Source organism: Lichenostomus cassidix, chromosome Z (assembly GCF_008360975.1).
Source record: "Lichenostomus cassidix isolate B80296 chromosome Z, HeHo_3.0, whole genome shotgun sequence".
In the NCBI taxonomy this organism is placed as follows: domain Eukaryota; kingdom Metazoa; phylum Chordata; class Aves; order Passeriformes; family Meliphagidae; genus Lichenostomus; species Lichenostomus cassidix.
This window is the reverse complement of record NC_139511.1, coordinates 58,534,262-58,551,191: the sequence shown is the minus strand read 5'-3', so window position 1 is coordinate 58,551,191 and position 16,930 is coordinate 58,534,262. Positions and strand designations below refer to the sequence as shown.

Genomic DNA, 16,930 nt, shown 5'->3' with positions numbered 1-16,930 from the left:
ATCTTTTATTTCATTCCTAGTCTTGCTAAGAGAAGGACTTAAAAACTGATATGAAAAAAGCATACCTCAGTAGCTGAATCAGCAGCTCCAGTCTGGTTCAGCAATGGTGTTCTTCCATCAGCTGTTACAACTTGCATTGTGAGAACATCTTCTACCCAGTGTTTGATTGGATAACATTGAGTAGTTTCAGCAAGCTTCTATTTTTCCCAGAATATATCCCTTTCCTCAGCTTCTCTAGGTTTTGTTTTGTATATGTACTTTGCCATGTCATTTATTTAAAAATAATTTCTAGTCACATAAACATGTCCCTCAGTTTAATATTACCGAATAATTGTGTAAGGATTATTCCAATCTCTGTTTCACCAATAAACCTGCAATGTCTTTCAGATACATTGCCAGAGTAACAACATCTTGCTGTGGAAATAGATCAGTCAGTTCTTGGAATTTTCTATTTCATATGCATGTGTGTGTCAGTGTGCAACTGTGTATGATGAAGCAATGATTACACAGCAATATTTGTTTTCACTTTTGAATAAACAATTTGTCTTGAAGATTCCAAATCAAGGTAATATGCTATACTCCCAAACTTCCTACTTACTCAAGAAATGAAAACTTGTCACCTCAATTCTACACAGTGTTTATTTTTTTTTTCTTTTTTGTTGATAGTGGAAATCATGTATAAATCACAAACAGTACAAGTTCCCCATGTCAGCAGCTGACCACTTGATTGGGTCAACTTCTGTATATAGACACTGTATTTTTAGTATAAAGTCAAGATAATATGGCAGTTAACTAATACTTTTGACTACAGTAAAGATACAAACTTTTGTAATATAAATTAATTGCCATTACAAAAAGGCAACTGTATTAAGTAATACGGTACAAAAATCTGCAACTTCTATAAATATAATGAAATGCAAGAAGTTAAACGAAATAATACATCACAGATTTTTATATAGCGCATTTGAATAGGCAAGCTAAGATACACATGGAGCATTATACAGCAAGAAAGAATATCAAAACCCACTAAGACTTAACTTTTTAGCCATACAAATGCTAGTAGTACAAGTACAGGACACGACATGAAGCAGTTTAGATTACCAGCTCAGAGTGGGTAGACAAAGAAGCCTTACTGATGAGTTGTAAAGCATTAGGCAGCAGACAGAAGGTTGTCAAAACCAGCTGTTGTTGGATACTGATTGATAATGTTTTCATTCTGACGGCTGAGACACTGCAGACAGCCACAGGTCTGAGAAGAAGCCCAGTGTGGGCACACACACATACACACACAAAGTAATTTAACAGATGGCTAAAGAGCATTAAAGCACAGGATCTCTTTTTTTAAAAGACAGTGTTCACTCCTTAATGAACTTGCATGGAAAGTAGAGCCTAGTGCCCAAGTTTATTCCACCTGACAAACACATGTGAAAAGGTTAAAACAAACAAACAAACAAACAAACAAACCCCAAAGCAATTGAGATTGGTTATCTGCATGAAAACTGCATGGTGCTTACGTATTCTACCATAGCCAGAGCATTCAACAACACTATAGACAAGAAAGTGTGACATGAGCTGCTATGAACATTTTTATCCCCTCATAAAAATGTGAAGTTTTTCATAGACATTAAAAAGGTACACATCCATTAAGTCCATCTACAACACAAAACCACAGGAGTACTACATTCAAAGTAAAGTTAAGTGTTGGTCTTAGCCTTCAGCAGTTATGAGGTATTGTTTCAACCTGTGATGAGGAATGATCACTGTATTAGTAAGAAAAAGCATACTCAAAATAATTCTGAAAATTAAAATCACTGCTACTGTGCAGTTGACATTTGCCTAAAGAAAAAACATTGAAGTATCAAAAGGTCCTAGTCTTAGTGGTCAGTGGCATACTCCAAAACCACATTATCATGGACTTGGGCCTTTTCATGTTAGTCATATAGCACCTTCAAAAGGTGCTATATAGCCGGGAGATCACAACCAAAATGTAACTTGGAGCCATAAAGTTTTTGGACCAGACAAACTCATTGATGGTAGACATAAGTACAGTTTCAAGAATGCCATACAGTTGGTTTTATTTTCATTTCCTGTACCTTTTGGTCCAGAACTAAAGGAGAGCAGGGGGAAAGTAGTAAAAAAATGTTATTTCACATCTTCTAACTAATGGCCAATGAAAAAGCATTACAAGCTCGGAATCCCTCATTTTGTCTCCCCAGACTGCCTGCCTTCTCTGGGATATAATTCTCCTACTCCTCCTCACCACTCATTTGTCCTTGTCCCTAAAAGGACAGAAATTTGGGGACCTTGTGGAAATCTGGGGACTGTCACCCTTAAGCTCATGTCAGCAAACGGAGAGTTTGGAAATGTAAATTAGATCCAGTTCCTCTTTAAATCCAGCGAAAGGAACCTCCTTAGCCCACACAACAGAAACTGATTGGCAGCTGGGTCCCGACTAAAGTGTGCAGAGAGAACTGAACCAAATCAGGGCTCCTCTGAGCTTTAAAATGAACAATTCCAGTTCTTGCTTGTTCCAAGAGTATTAGGAGTGAGAGGATGGACCCAGCAGGAAAGAGAACAAAAAACAAATCAAAAAACATGCCCTTCAGGTTTCCTGCCTATTCCATCTCAAAATTAAACAAGGAGCTTACCAGTTTTCCCAGCTTCTTTCTGATAATAGGAAGCAGTTAAAACAGTGGGAGCAATGCAAGAAATTCATGGAAATTGAAAAGTAAACAAAAACACCTATAAGAAACATTTTGTTTAACAAAGAGTAAAATTACAAGTAATATATAAATGGCTTTTATGAGCCTTTAAAAGCTGATATTTGCTATTTTCTTATCCCCAAATAAACTAGTAAGAAACTACAATAAACTTCAAACAGAAGATAAATGCTCAGAGTGGGAAGATATGTTGCCTAAAGCCCTGGAAACAAGGCATTGTGTGTTTCAAGACAGAAGCAGAGTCGGTGAGGAGCTAATGACACCTCACTCGAGTTTGTGTTTGCAGACACTCATGCACAAGGGCAGCTGCATGTGCAAGGCACAGCACTCAAGGCATGCACCAGTCCAGTGACTGATCTGCACATGCCCTGCTGTCACTGACTTGGAGAAACAGTGGCCTGGCATGTTTCTTTAATGGTTTTAAAAAGTCAACAAAAGGCAGCCAAAATACTGCAAATCTGTAATGGGGAAAGTACGGAAAGAGGAAATGTGAACTGTGTTACTCGAACCAAATCGGTTTTTTCTAAATGTATTACAAATGTTGTTTCCAATGACTACTTTTTTGTCTTCAAAGTAACACTTAGCCCAGAGGAATTTTGAAAGAACAAGATATAATCCCCTTGAAAAGAGAAGCTTATAGTACAAACAGTGGAAGACCCTTAATTATGGGATAGATGCCTTGGCAATGTTACAATAACAGTAGAAGTCTATGAATGAGTGATAAAGGAAGCAATCCTTATTTAAAATCACTTACACTTCTAACTAGTAATAAAGCCTCCACAGATGAACTAACAGACATTTCCTCTGCTTTTCTTATGGGAAACTATTTTCAATGAAAATTATTACTTTATCCAACTTTTGTATATTTCCAAAATCTTTCATATATTTCTAAAAACCTTTTTACTTAGATCACCTGCTTTTGTCAGCTATTTTCCCCAAGTAGTGTTATCTGTGCACATCTGTTTGTTAATTTACTTTTCAGCAAACTTCCAGCAAAATACCATACTGCCTTTGGCAGGATTATGAAGGACTTTAGAAGAGAACTCAACTAATTTGTCAACTGTGTTTCTACTTAGTAAAACCTCTGGAATAATTACCTTTGCATTAATATGAAACTGCTTGCCTTTTAGGTATCCTATTAAGGTTCTCAGTGGCTGTGCTTTTCCTTAGTGGGAGGTCAATAAACAAGCTAAATTAGATTCACAAATTCTTTAGACATTAGTTATTTTTTAAAATCCAAGGTAACGTGGAATTCCTCCTTTATGGACTATGTTGTTTTTGTGCGTGTAAAATTTTCTACTAAGGATGATCGTGATGCAAGAAAGCAACATGCAGTGTGCAGAAATAGTGGTAAACAAAGAGGAACTTCCTACTTCAGTAGTGTAGACAACTTTACTGGAAATAGTTGTGTACCTGATTCACAGAACATTTATTTTAACAAAAGGACATTCTGCATTAACTCTGTATGAACACGATATCACAGCTCAGCCTTGATACCACACCACAATTAAGCTGTGACAGAATGAGCAGGTACAGTGATGCCTGGGAACCACTTCTTTCTCTTGGCTTTCACATTCTTGAAGGTTCGAAGTCTCTCTCTTCTAGCAAGTTTATTAGAAGGGAGAAGCTGTCTTTTACTGCCTCCATATCATCCAAGGAACAGGGTTTAAGAATCCAGCGCTTTCCGCGTGCAAGTGGCTCAAGTTCAAAATATTTTTTTATCTATTAAGAAAAAAAAAGAGAGACCAACGTATTACATTATGACAGCTCTCTGTCTCACATCTAAAAAACCAAACCAAACCAAACAAAAATATGTAAAAAAATCAGGATATTCATTTTTAAAATCTTACCCACAGCTGCTCTTATAATACAGGTTATATGACATGACCTGAAAGTGTTTTCTTTAGGGGTGAGTGACCTGCTTGGAAGCTACCATTCTGCCCCATACATTTAGCAGCATGGGAGGTCTGAGGAAGAATTGTACTGACTTGAGGCACAGAGCAAACTGCATGAAACATGTGCTTAAAAACATATCCAAACCAGCAAAAGGAAATAAGAAATTTTAGGTTGTGTTTGTATTTTAATGTTAAAAATGTGTGTTTCATTATACTTTTATTGGTAAACACTTAAGACGCAGAATTTGTCACCATACTACTCTAACTTCCCAAATTAAACAAAAAATATACAGATCTTAAACATTCCAGTCAAACATGAGCTATAGCACAATTATCTCTCAGTGACAAAGAAAATCCTATAAAAATAAAAATAAAAATTCTTCCAAAATTTCTTAGTTTTTCTAAAATTAAACAAAGAAGACTAGCACACTAATGTTAGTAGAATTGTGCTAAGTATTATACATGAGACAGTTTCTAGGAAACACCAATCATTACTGACATTGCAACAACTGTCAAGGCACAAATACAGACCCACACAAAGACACACAGAAAGGAAAGATTTTAATTTAGTAGTATACTCCAATCACTTTCCAAAATAGAGAGTACAATATCCAAACATATTTTTGACGTCTCTTAGAAGAGAACAGTAGCCTGTAGGTTTTACTGGTCCACAGTTTACTGTTTTCATAAAAATTTTAGTCTTTGAAAGTATTTGATCCAAAAGTCTACTCATGTTTGACTTGTCCAACAGACATTTAGTTTTTACATCCAAAACTATATCCCTCAGTATTTGCTACTGTCCAATATGAACAAAAATACTTAGTCCTGACTTACTCTGCACATTCTTGTTCATTGTAATTATTGCCAAATACTCTTAATTTTCTTTTATCACAGACTGCACTGTAAATATGCAGCACAATTACAGGAACAGTTACTCATAACACGGTAGGCAGTAGAGGCCTTAGACAGGCAACTGGAGCCCCACTGTATAAGGTACCATGTGCAGAAAGAATAAGAGAAAGGAAAAAAAAAAAGGCTTTCAAAGTCCATGCAGACTGCAATATCTCTATATAGCTCTTACAGTGTCTCCTGAGAGATAACAGTTTTGTTTGTCTATTAATATATTCTAATAGAAGAAACCAAGTTGAGTTGTATCAAGTCACATAATTCAGAATTCAACCATGATCAGGTGTCAGGAAGGCCTTCTTAGTTTTCAGAAAGGAACTTCAACCAGAATGTTTAGTAACAAATATCAGGGGGGAAAAATGGTGGTTTTGAGATGGGAACTTCTGCTTACCCAATAAAGATACAGGTGAAAAATTTTAAATCTCTTTCTGTCAAAGTAGAATTGTATCAATAACATTTGAAAATGAAGTGTGGGACTTGACATTCACTTCCCCTCAAACAAATTTTAGAGAACATACATGTTGAGATAAATGGGGCTTCAACGCACCAGTATTTCATCAACATCCCTACTTTTTAGCATTGCTATCTCAGTGCCACATCAGTATCTGATACGTTAGCACAATCATATGTGATAAAACCCAAAATACTGATCTCTATGAGGGAGGTATTGCAACATTTCCAGCAGCTTGAATTTACCCCCATTAATATACTGAGCTAATGGCACTGATCACAGCACTGGAGAAGCAGGGTAAGGAAGCTCTCCTCCCTGTTCCAGCAAGAGCCTCCCTGTCTGTCACATGAGGCGAGGAAGTAAAAGTTGCACGGAAGGATAACAAAGCAAGGTGTCAGTGCAGCTAGCGGACAGAGCAGCCCGCTGGTGTTAAGCTGACAAATATGGCTGAGTAATTTGAGATGTTTCAGACCCACAACCCAGAGGATGTCCACCACACCCCCTCTACTGGAAGACTATTGCCATCAGACCCTGGAGCTCACTGAAGTCAGTCTGCAATCCTCTTTACACAGCCTCTTGAATTAAGGCTCTGCCGCACGGAGGAAGGTCATTACATTGTAAGGACAGCACTTGGGTTTAAAAGTAGAAACACATGCTCAAGGAAATGATGGCAGAAAGCAGACTTGCACTGAGTCTCATGCATTTGTGGGCAAATACAACATAGGTTACCAAGGTAGCCTCTAGCCAAGAAAAACACAATTTTAGCCTTTAAGCTATATTTCAGTGACTGCAGATGCCAACAGCATCAACTGATTTAGTGAAACAAATTTTGCAGATAAATTACTTGGATGCATAAAGTTGATTAAAATGTTTTTTTTTCTGTTTCTAGCTGTGTAATCAAAATGTTAGTAAATCTGCAATGTGCTGTCATCACTTTCCACACTAAGGAAGAGTTTAGAGTATCTGCATTAATAGGTCCTAGATGAATGGGGAAACTAAAGTGTTTGTTAGGCACTTGTTTTTCACACGTGAGGGTTTGATACTGGCATGAGAGCACAACTGCTTGTATTCACACAAGTTGCAGCTATTTCATTGATACCTTCTACAGAGAAAAAAGAAAATTTGCTAGATGACTCACGTCTAATACAAACCTAGAAAAATAACACTAATTGGCTTACAAATAATAACTAACTAAACCAGAAGTAGCACAGAAGTGATTTTCCACAACCCAAGGGACACTTTGTGGTGTGTTACTGTATTTCCTCATTTAAACTTCACCACAGTGGAGTTTGCTAAACCTCAAGGTTTTGCAAGCAGACTCTCTCAACTTTGAAACTTCCAGAAAGATGTTTGCAGACCGAAATATTTTTGAATTTACTATAACTTCTCCTCCCTTTAACTCAGAAGAAGTCATCCAGTTCTAAAAGCAAGTACTTTTTTTAGACTTGAAAAAAGAGCCATTTTTTAATGTGCAACAGATGAAACATGAAAACAGACTGACACAATCAGATGCCCAATTCTTTTCATACAGCTGAGTTTTCCACTGGAATGCTCTCAGCTCTCCATCCACATTTGTTTCTCTAGTTGCTTTCTGCCCTGCTGACCATTATCCATGCTCGTTCCCTGCAGATTTCCTAAGAGGATGTTACACTGATCACCAAAGTAACCAAAGAAAGCTGAAATTCTCTGAATACTCACACACCTAGGTAGCTCTTGCATAATCAGCAGTTACTATTTTACTATTTTACAGCTCCCTTCAATCACGAGCACAAAGGGATGAGTTCCTAAGAGAAGCTCTTCTGTCTTCCCCTCTGCATAAACAGTGAAAAGCTTTCTCCCTGTTCATGGATGCTGAAGTGGAATATAAAGACTCAAACATGCTTCAGAAATCTGACGCATTAGATGTGCATTTACATATTGGCTTTGCATTTTTAACACTTTGAGATTGCTACATTTCTGAGATAGCATCTTAAAAGAAAATACAAACAATCAAATCTGCATAATTTTAAGACTTCTTCACTAATTTTTACAGGACCTCACTCTGTCTTGACTCCACATGGGGGCCTTGTTTTATAGAGAACCTGACATTGTATTTACGCCACATTCTGAAGTCAATAAAATCTAACAATACACGTTTGCAATTCCCACTCTTCCCACACTCCACCTTCTAAGTCCTACTCTACTGGCACAATACACTAAACATATGGTTATCAAATGTTGCTTAACCTACGTGCTAGAAAAGTCAAGACACAATAAAAAGGATCAGTGCCCAGAACCTCAGCTGGTGTAAATTATCATAGCAGCATGGAACTGATGTTACTAAATTGATACACGTAAGCTGAGTAACCAGGCCCTGCTGAAAGCTTTTCTATGTTCTATTACTGAACCTCATCATCTAGTCAGTTCACCACACATGTGAACATAAGATCTATAGGAAAACTTAGATACTAAAAGATATGAAAAGAGTAAGCTCTATTATTCAACAAGAAAAAAAGCTGATTGAAAGCATTATTTTTCATTCAAATTCAAAATTATACTACCAAATTTCATCAACACAGAAAAGCTTCCAGCCCACAGTGACTAATCTGTTGTAAACAAATACAGAATTCAGATAGTCGCTTATATTATCAGGCTGGTAAATGGAGAACTTAATGAATGAAATATTTTTCCATTCACTGCTGTCTTATTGAACAATTTTACTGGGACACAAAATTGTAACAAAACACATATATTACTTCCAATCAAAGGCTGCCTGGTCTCATCTGTGATCCCACCAGTCTAAATTTTTGAATGACTTTTACAGGATTTACCAAGTATTACTGCAAAATGGTGGCCAATGAAGGTACGAATTAAACTAAAATAATCTAATTTTCTGAATCCATGTATTAACCATAAGACATAGTTCATTCATCCATTCTAAATCTGCCTGGACAAGAAACAAAGCAATAATGGGAGATTGGGATATCCCATATTCACACTGTGAAAGTTTCATCGAGCTGTGATGCTGCTAATGTCTTTTCAGACACCATAAAAATCTACTTTTTGGGGCAACCATTTAGAAGATGCAGGAGAGAGAGAGAATTTTGATTGCTGGCTCCATGAACAACAGACAAACTGCCTATAACAATTCTTGTGCAAATTCAATATATTTGGAGAAGAGAAAAAGCCAAGAGTCCTTTACATAGCATTAAGTTTTAAAAAAGGAAACTACATAAAATTAGGAACTTAAAGAAAATGAACTGGGCAGCTAAAAAGGTAAAATGCTTGCAGGTGGCACAGAAAAAATACCATAATTAGAGGCTCAGAGTCTATTTATACTGCTACAGAAGACTTTAAAATAAACAAAAAAGCTTTCAACAGTTACAGTAAGGAGAAGGATGGTATTAGAGGTAAAAGAAGTCATGTCTAAAAGAAGAAAAGAGAAAACAAAAGAAAGGAAATTCTGGCAAATTAAATAGAAACCACAAATGTTGACCTACTAACCATAGAGTAGAACTCAGTGCTTAAATCGCCACTGATGCTACAAAGTAAACTGAAATCCACTATAGTTTATCTTGGTGTGCTGTACTGCAAACTGCACAGCCTCTTGAGCTGCTACATGTACTTTTCTGCTGGTTCTTTTCTGAGTACAGTGATTTATAAGATTGTGTGGAGCCACTTAATCTTAAATCAACTAGTTCAATCCGCTGTCATACAGGAGTTAACACATTCATGCTTTTCCCAAAAAATCTGCTAGAAATCTCCTTATCTGACACCCCACTTGGCTAAAAAGGACCTCCTGCCTGAGCAGAGCAGCTGCTGTAATGTGCACAACTGTCAGCCAAAGTTTTGTAATGTTTATTCATCCTACAGAGACACTTCACTTCTCCTGAAAAGATACTTCATGCGTGCCTGCTCGTATGCTTCTTCTTAACAGTGATCTCACCCTTGTCTAGAGGGATCCCTGCAATGCACCTATGCATCATAAGCACTCCTCCTAGAGCACCTGTACCTCATATTTATTGATTGCACACACAATATCTCTTACACAGCAGGGAGGGGAATGAAAGTGCTGCAGCTGATGAGAAGGGATGGTGATGTGCTGTGGACTGGAGCAAGCTATGCACAGGGCTACTCCCAGGAATGCCAGCTGAGGTCAAACAACACTATCAGCCATAGAAATCTTTTCATATTCTAGCTCTTTGGGCACACATATTTCACTGCTCACTGACTTTACTGTGCCAAGGAATCCAAAGTCTGTATGTACATTGTTAAAAATTTGCAATGAGTCCATTAAGTACATACTGTAATCAGATTTATGTAATTGAGTAGCCTTTTTTTTCTACTTTAAAATATAACCTACTGAAGTAAAATCAAAAGAAAAAACAAGTCTGTCTTCTTCAGCATTTCTGTGTGATGGCAGGGTAAGCAATTTCTCTAGGCAAGATTACAAAACCATCAGAGGCCTTTTAGTATGTCTCGTAAGTAGTGGTGAATGCTTTACAAATTAGTATCTCTAGTTTGCACAGCTCTCCAATATTCTTATTTTACTTTTTTTTTTAAGATTTTGCCTTTTATAAAAGTCTACCTGAAACATGTCCAACTGAGCTTCACAGTTTTGTAAGAGAGCTGGATGATATTTTTGGCTTCTAACTCTTTGTAAAGAGAATACAGTCACTTAAAATAATGTACAAAGTACTTTGTGCACTTTTCCATCCTTGTTATCTCCAGTGGCCACAAGTCACAACACTTTTCAGATTGCAAATCATAGCCAAAAGAAATTTATTTTAAAGAAGATAACTGACTATTCAGAATGAAGAAATAGGATGCCTGAAAAATCAACACAGCCACACTATTCCAGAGAGCACAGAATACTGGCAAATGCAAGCATGAGACAAGAAAACGGGGAGTGAGCTAGAGAGCTGGAAGGTTTTCAAAACAGGTAAGTTGGGGTTTTTTACAGATAGAGAGAGTCATGTTATAATGGGTCTGGGACAAATAAGATGGATGAGAGTGAGGACAGAAAACTGCAGAGCCTGCAGAAGTACCACTGAGATTTCCATGTGGATGGAAGCAAAGAAAGGCTTTGAGAAGCTACGAGGATCCATCAACTCTTTGCACAAGCCTTTACCACACAACAGTGTACTACAGTGCATTAGACGTTTTTTGTTAGATTATGCTATTCTGTACAAAAGAAATAGAAAATCTTGTGTAGCTGCCAAAAACACAAACCTGTACTTTGCCTTCCATGTCTTATGCACCCAGGATATTCCCTTTATATAACCATGCGCTTTTCTTATGACTGGAAGAAATAGAAAAAACACGAGAAGAGCAGCAGCATATCTATATAGAGAAAGTCAGACTTACAGATGAAAGTTCATATAACCAAATAACTGGAAAAAGAAGATAAGGGCTCACAACTATCCAACCCTAGAGTGTGTGGAACAGCATCTTGACTGACAAAGGAAACAACGAAAACAGAGAAGAGGGTGCTGTACAAAAATGCATGCAATGAAAGCATAGTAATTTTTTTTCTCTCTTTTTTCTTTTACACAGCTTTAATTTTTTTACTTCGAAGAATTACTCAGAAGTGAAAATCAGACACCACTTTAAGTAACTGCTCCTTTTGCTTTCTCTCTTACCTGCTGTGTTTTATTAAGTACTTTGGGTTGGCACAGACACTTTCTAACAGTTACACACTTACAGGTAAAGTGTTAGCATACAAAATCCTAAAAGCCCTGGTTAAAGATAGTTATTCAGAGGACATAAAAAATTCACATATCTTTTTTTCCTCCACATACAGCACAGACACAATAATGCCAATTTACTGCATATAAGGACTATTTTCTACTTTAGTGTATTCTTAGCACATCCCAATAGATTCTTAAGCTGTACCAAAAATGACTGATTGAATATAAGATCAATTTAAACTTAGGACAACTTGTTTAAATTACTATCATTGCCCTAATCTGTTAACAAAAAATATGGAATGGAACATATCCAAATATAATTTTACAGGAAACCTACTGAAAGATTTTACTGTACCACCACTCATCTCTCTACTCTCCCTCACTCAGGTTTGTTTTTGTTATACTTTCAGTTAAATAGGTTCAGGAATACAAATAACTAGTAGAGACTCAACACTAAAGACCTTTAGGAGACATCTTTCAGAGACTTACAGAGTTTTTGTAGCATCCTTTTTTAAAAAATAGACTGCAGGTACTCATGGTTTATTTCAGGATATAAGACTACTTACAGAGTATGCTGATTTCAGCAGTAAAATATGCTTGTTTTAACTACAGATTGTGGCTTGAACTGGCAACAAAACATACAACACAACTACACAAGTGCTGAGATTTTACCCTCCCCAGCCCAAAGAAGTTTACCTGCGATGTTGAATGACAAAATAACCTTTGGTAATGAGAAGTAATGAGAAATTCAAAGATCACTCCTTATTATGACATCCTTTCTGCAAATACCATGTTTTCTGTTCAGATAACAGCTAAATACTATTTTCTGGAGAAGTGCATGCGTGATGATTCATCTGCGTTTGCCTGAACATGTACATAAATCTAGCAATTGAATAAATAACATCTGTAAACCGTGCCCACGTCTGCAAAGCACCAAAACACTGTATGGACATGTACTCTTGTATCAGCAGCAAAGAAGAGGATTTCTAAGGGCTTTGTGGTTGGCTCCCCACATTCACACTGCCGACACTGTTCCAAGTTAACAGTCAGTGTGAACACAAAAGAAAAGCTGCTCAGCAGCAGCTGTGGTTCTGTGAGGTGTGCTCTCCCACAAGCAGAGACAGACAGTGGTCATGCCTACTACACTTGTTCCTCACCCGGTACAGAGGATTTCTCCTTTGCCAATGGGAGAATTACTTGTCACACAAAGTCCACGTAGAGGCAATGGAAGTCCAGAAATAACTGCAATTAACCATTCTTTGTTCACTAGCAGAAACTGTGTAAAAAATGCATTTTGAAGAAGTTAACATAAAATACTTGTTAAACATAAAGTGTTCCCAGAGACCATGCCACTGCCAGGTTCAGTTCCTGGCTGCCACAGGCTCTGTGACTCTCCCAACTTCTCCAGCACCAGGAACTTCTGTGGGACCTGTTTCCAAGGATTTCTTCCTGCCCTGTGGTTAGAGGATGCAAATCTGTACTTTGGGTTTTCTAGATCCATACCTCTGGAAAGATTAATGCTTCCAAACTTACAGCAAGCCACCACTATTCCAGGCATCTCCAGACTCTTCTATTTCCTGATATTTTTTAACTCTTCACCTTCATGAAGAACCACTTCATGCTCTCTGACCACGGCTTGCTTGAGTAAGGCCCCCTCACTGCTTTCAGATATCTTCATAAAGCACAAGGACACCAAGAGGAAAATTACACAGCTCAATTCAGATGCAGTCCTGCACACAGAAGAACATCCATGTACAAAACAAATTTGCCACTAACTCTAAAATGATAGAAAACGCATGAACAAGCACAGATACAGAAAAAAAAGAAATGAGCACTTTACAGCAAGAGAGGATGTTTTAAGCCAAGTAAATGGGAAGCAATATTAGTAAACTAATGAAGAGATTTGCAGCAATGGCACTGGAAACAACATGGATGACCAGATGGATTTGGAGAAGATGGGTGAATGCAATGAGATACTGAAGAAGTGCATTTTTCTTTTGACCCTTGAACTTAAAGGTTATAGGCTACAATCTCCCTGTTTTTCAACTGCCAGTGGTATTCCTTCCATTAGCATAGGCTGCAGCAGGCAATTCTACCATTCTGAAAAGTCTTTTACTAAACATATTCCATGAGAAAGGGTAAGAAAATGAGAAATTAATATTTTTCCCTTACTGCAGAAAGATAGCACTTCCCTACATTATATTGATCCACACTTCAAGGAAAAAGATTAAATAAAAGCCAGTCAGTCAAGAATTGCATACGCCAGAAAGAAGAGAGATACACAGATATCTCAGGAAGAATATCAACGTTTACCCAAAAGAACCCCAAACCAGCCCCAAAGTACCATAAAATAGTTTGGGTTGGAAGGAACATTAAAGATCATCCTATTCCAACCCCACTGCCATGGGCTGAGACACCTTACACTAGACCAGGCTGCTCAAAGCCCAATCTCACCTGGCCTTGAACACTTCTAGGGATGGGGAATAGACAGATTCTCTGGGCAGCCTGTTCAAACCCCATCCCTTCTGGGGAAGGGGAATCCACGGATTCTCCGGGCAACCTACCACCCCCACAGTAAAGAACTTCTTCTCAACACCTCATCTAAACCTGCTCTCTTTCATTTGAAAGCCATTCCCCCTTGTCCTATCACATGCCCTTATAAAATGTCCCTCTCATTTCTCCAAAGAAAGGTCAAATTCTGACTGACAGCATTTGTAAAATTTATGGTCTCCTTAAAGGAGAGCTATGAAAATGATATTGAAGAAGCTTAAAACAAGTTTTGTAATAAAGCTATTGTTACTTTAAAAGTGAATTAAGGTTTTCCTTTGTACACTCCAACTGTGGAGTACCTTTAAGGCCATTGAAAAGCCAGATAATTTCTGAAGAAAAGCACCTGGAGGCAGGTGCTATGTCCTAGTAGCCCCAGTTATCATAACTCTATCTATGAAAAACAAATGCAGTGATTGAAGCAGAAAGGGAAACCTGGTTTTGCAAGCTGATAGGCAGTTCCTTCCCTCTACCTTTGAATGTGACTCCCTGTTTTACCAACAGGCCCCAGTGTTACACCTGGGGTAAGCAACACATTGAAAAGGAAATCATATATAACAAATACATAGCCAACACTAACTTTTTATGAGGATGAGAAGATTAATACCAGTTGACTAAAATACCTTAATGCAACAAATTTTTCTAAGCATTCTCCACTCACCTTAGAGAGTGAGTAACATATCTATTCAAAATTATGGTCTAATACAGGTAAAATCACCTCTTTAAATTTTGAGGTTCCAGTGCTCAACATAACTCAGAATTTTGCACATTTGCAATTGCTAATTGAGTTTTCTTTACATTAGAAATCATCACAGGCTAAGTTTGCTGACCACTAGTGACAAGCAAAAAGGTTATAACCACTAGCTTTTACAGAATATATTCAAAATTTGTACCATTTTACCACGTCTTGAAAATGGACTATTATATGTGACTATGGCTAAAAAGACCTTACCAAGCCAGGAAAGGTTCTGTATATTGAAGTTAACAAGTTTAAGTTCCAAACTCACATATGAGAAACAACCAATTATCCTGTCTGAAACACAGACTTGTAAAACTCTCAGTTACTTGTAAAACGGTCTGCTACACACGAGTAAGATGTTGTTTAAATGAGTTGTTTGACTAAATGCATTCACCATGAAATTGATTCCTTTAAAGCATTATTTTTAAACTTGATACAAGTTAACTGCGTAAACTGAAAATGGGAAAAAATCTGGCATTATAAAGCATAGGTTGCAGTATGAGTTTAGTATTTTATGAGGTCGAGGGTGACTTGAATGAGAAACCCATCAAGAACAAATAGCTATTTGTGAGGCAGTAATTGAAAGGTTTAATATGATTAAACTATTCTGCCATTTCTATGCCAAGTATGTTTAGTACAGGATCTATTGTTATATAACCACAGCCTGTGCAGCTCCAAAGTATTACAAAGGCAATAAAACAACAAATAGAACATAAGCATATGCTTTCAACCATAAGCACCACAAATAAATCTGAGTTGTGATTTTTCTGTAGTCTGAAAGTAGCACTATATCATAGCTTTATTCTTGATGCTTCCAGTTAGATTTAATATTACCACCCTGTTACACCTATTATTCAGTGGGTGGCATGAGAAGTGGGTAACTAGCAACAGGTTACTGAATACTCCTCAATCTCCAGCTCAGGGACACAGTCTTCAGCTTTACAGGGGTCCAGATTTCAAAGAAAAAGAAATCACTGCAAGGAGGCAATGGATTTGCATATATCTATTAAAAAATACCCAAAGCTAAAAATATGTACTTCAGTAACATTTTAGATTTGGATATTTGGTCTGGTCCCATAAAAACAGACAGATAGATCATGTTTAGTTTATGTTCATAGTTTTATTGAAAAGAATAGAAATTGCAAAGTAATGTTTTATGGTTGCTTCCATAACTGGAAAATTGTTCTATTGATTTATAGTGAGTTAGTGTACTAATGGTATGTTGCCAATAATTCAGATGCTTTAGTGACTTAAAACAAAAAAAAAAGGTCTACTTGGTAAAGAGCTAGAATTTGAAATACTAAAATGTAACATTTCCAACTGTCCTCTCACAAAAGAAATTGTCTCCTTACAAGATGAAGCACTAACAACAGTTTTAAAAAAATTAATATTGTGAAGTGTTTTATACATTACTCCAGAAAAGCTGGAAAAGATGCTATGTTGCCTACTGCAAATCTGTTTTGGAGTTGGACCAAATCCTCAAGACTTTGGAGTCTAGGACATTGCCAGGAGGACGCACGAAAAGAGGGCAACCAGGCTCCAAGCTTAAAGTTGCTTTAAGAAGTTATTTAATTACCTAACAGAGTTGGAGGATAAATGCAAGGCAAAAATAAACTTTTCATACAGTTTTTGTTCACTCCCCACCCCCCCTTAAGAACCTACAGTATTCACCCCCTTTCCTCCTTTATAATCAACAAGCCAGGTAGGGAGGCAGGGTGTGGGGTCTTTTCTCAGTCCACAGAGCAGATTCTTAAATCTATCCATCACCACGATTCTTCTACTACAAATATTTTTTATTTCTTCTCTCTCTCTCTCTCTCTCTCTCTCCCTCTCTCTCTCTCTCTCTCTCCAGTTTTTCTGCTCTCACCCCCACCCTCTTAAGAAGCAGTCTCTCCACTCACCCCCCTTCCCTCTTTCTAAACCAACAACACAGACAGGGGGCAGGGTAGGGGTTTCTGGTCAGTCCAATCACGAAAAGAGGTTCTCTACTTAGCCAGGAGTCC

The 16,930-nt window shown here is 37.4% G+C and overlaps 1 protein-coding gene across 1 annotated transcript in view; it reads right to left on the bottom strand.

Moving 5' to 3' along the window:
* Nucleotides 1-621: 621 nt before the first annotated feature.
* The window catches only part of ARL15 (ARF like GTPase 15), a 230,059-nt gene continuing 213,750 nt past the window's right edge, over nt 622-16,930 (bottom strand). Inside the window, exon 7 of the mRNA XM_085041815.1 lies at nt 622-4,442. Coding sequence (XP_084897941.1) covers nt 4,290-4,442 — 153 coding nt within the window. The 3' untranslated portion in view covers nt 622-4,289. The remainder of the gene's footprint in view (nt 4,443-16,930) is intronic.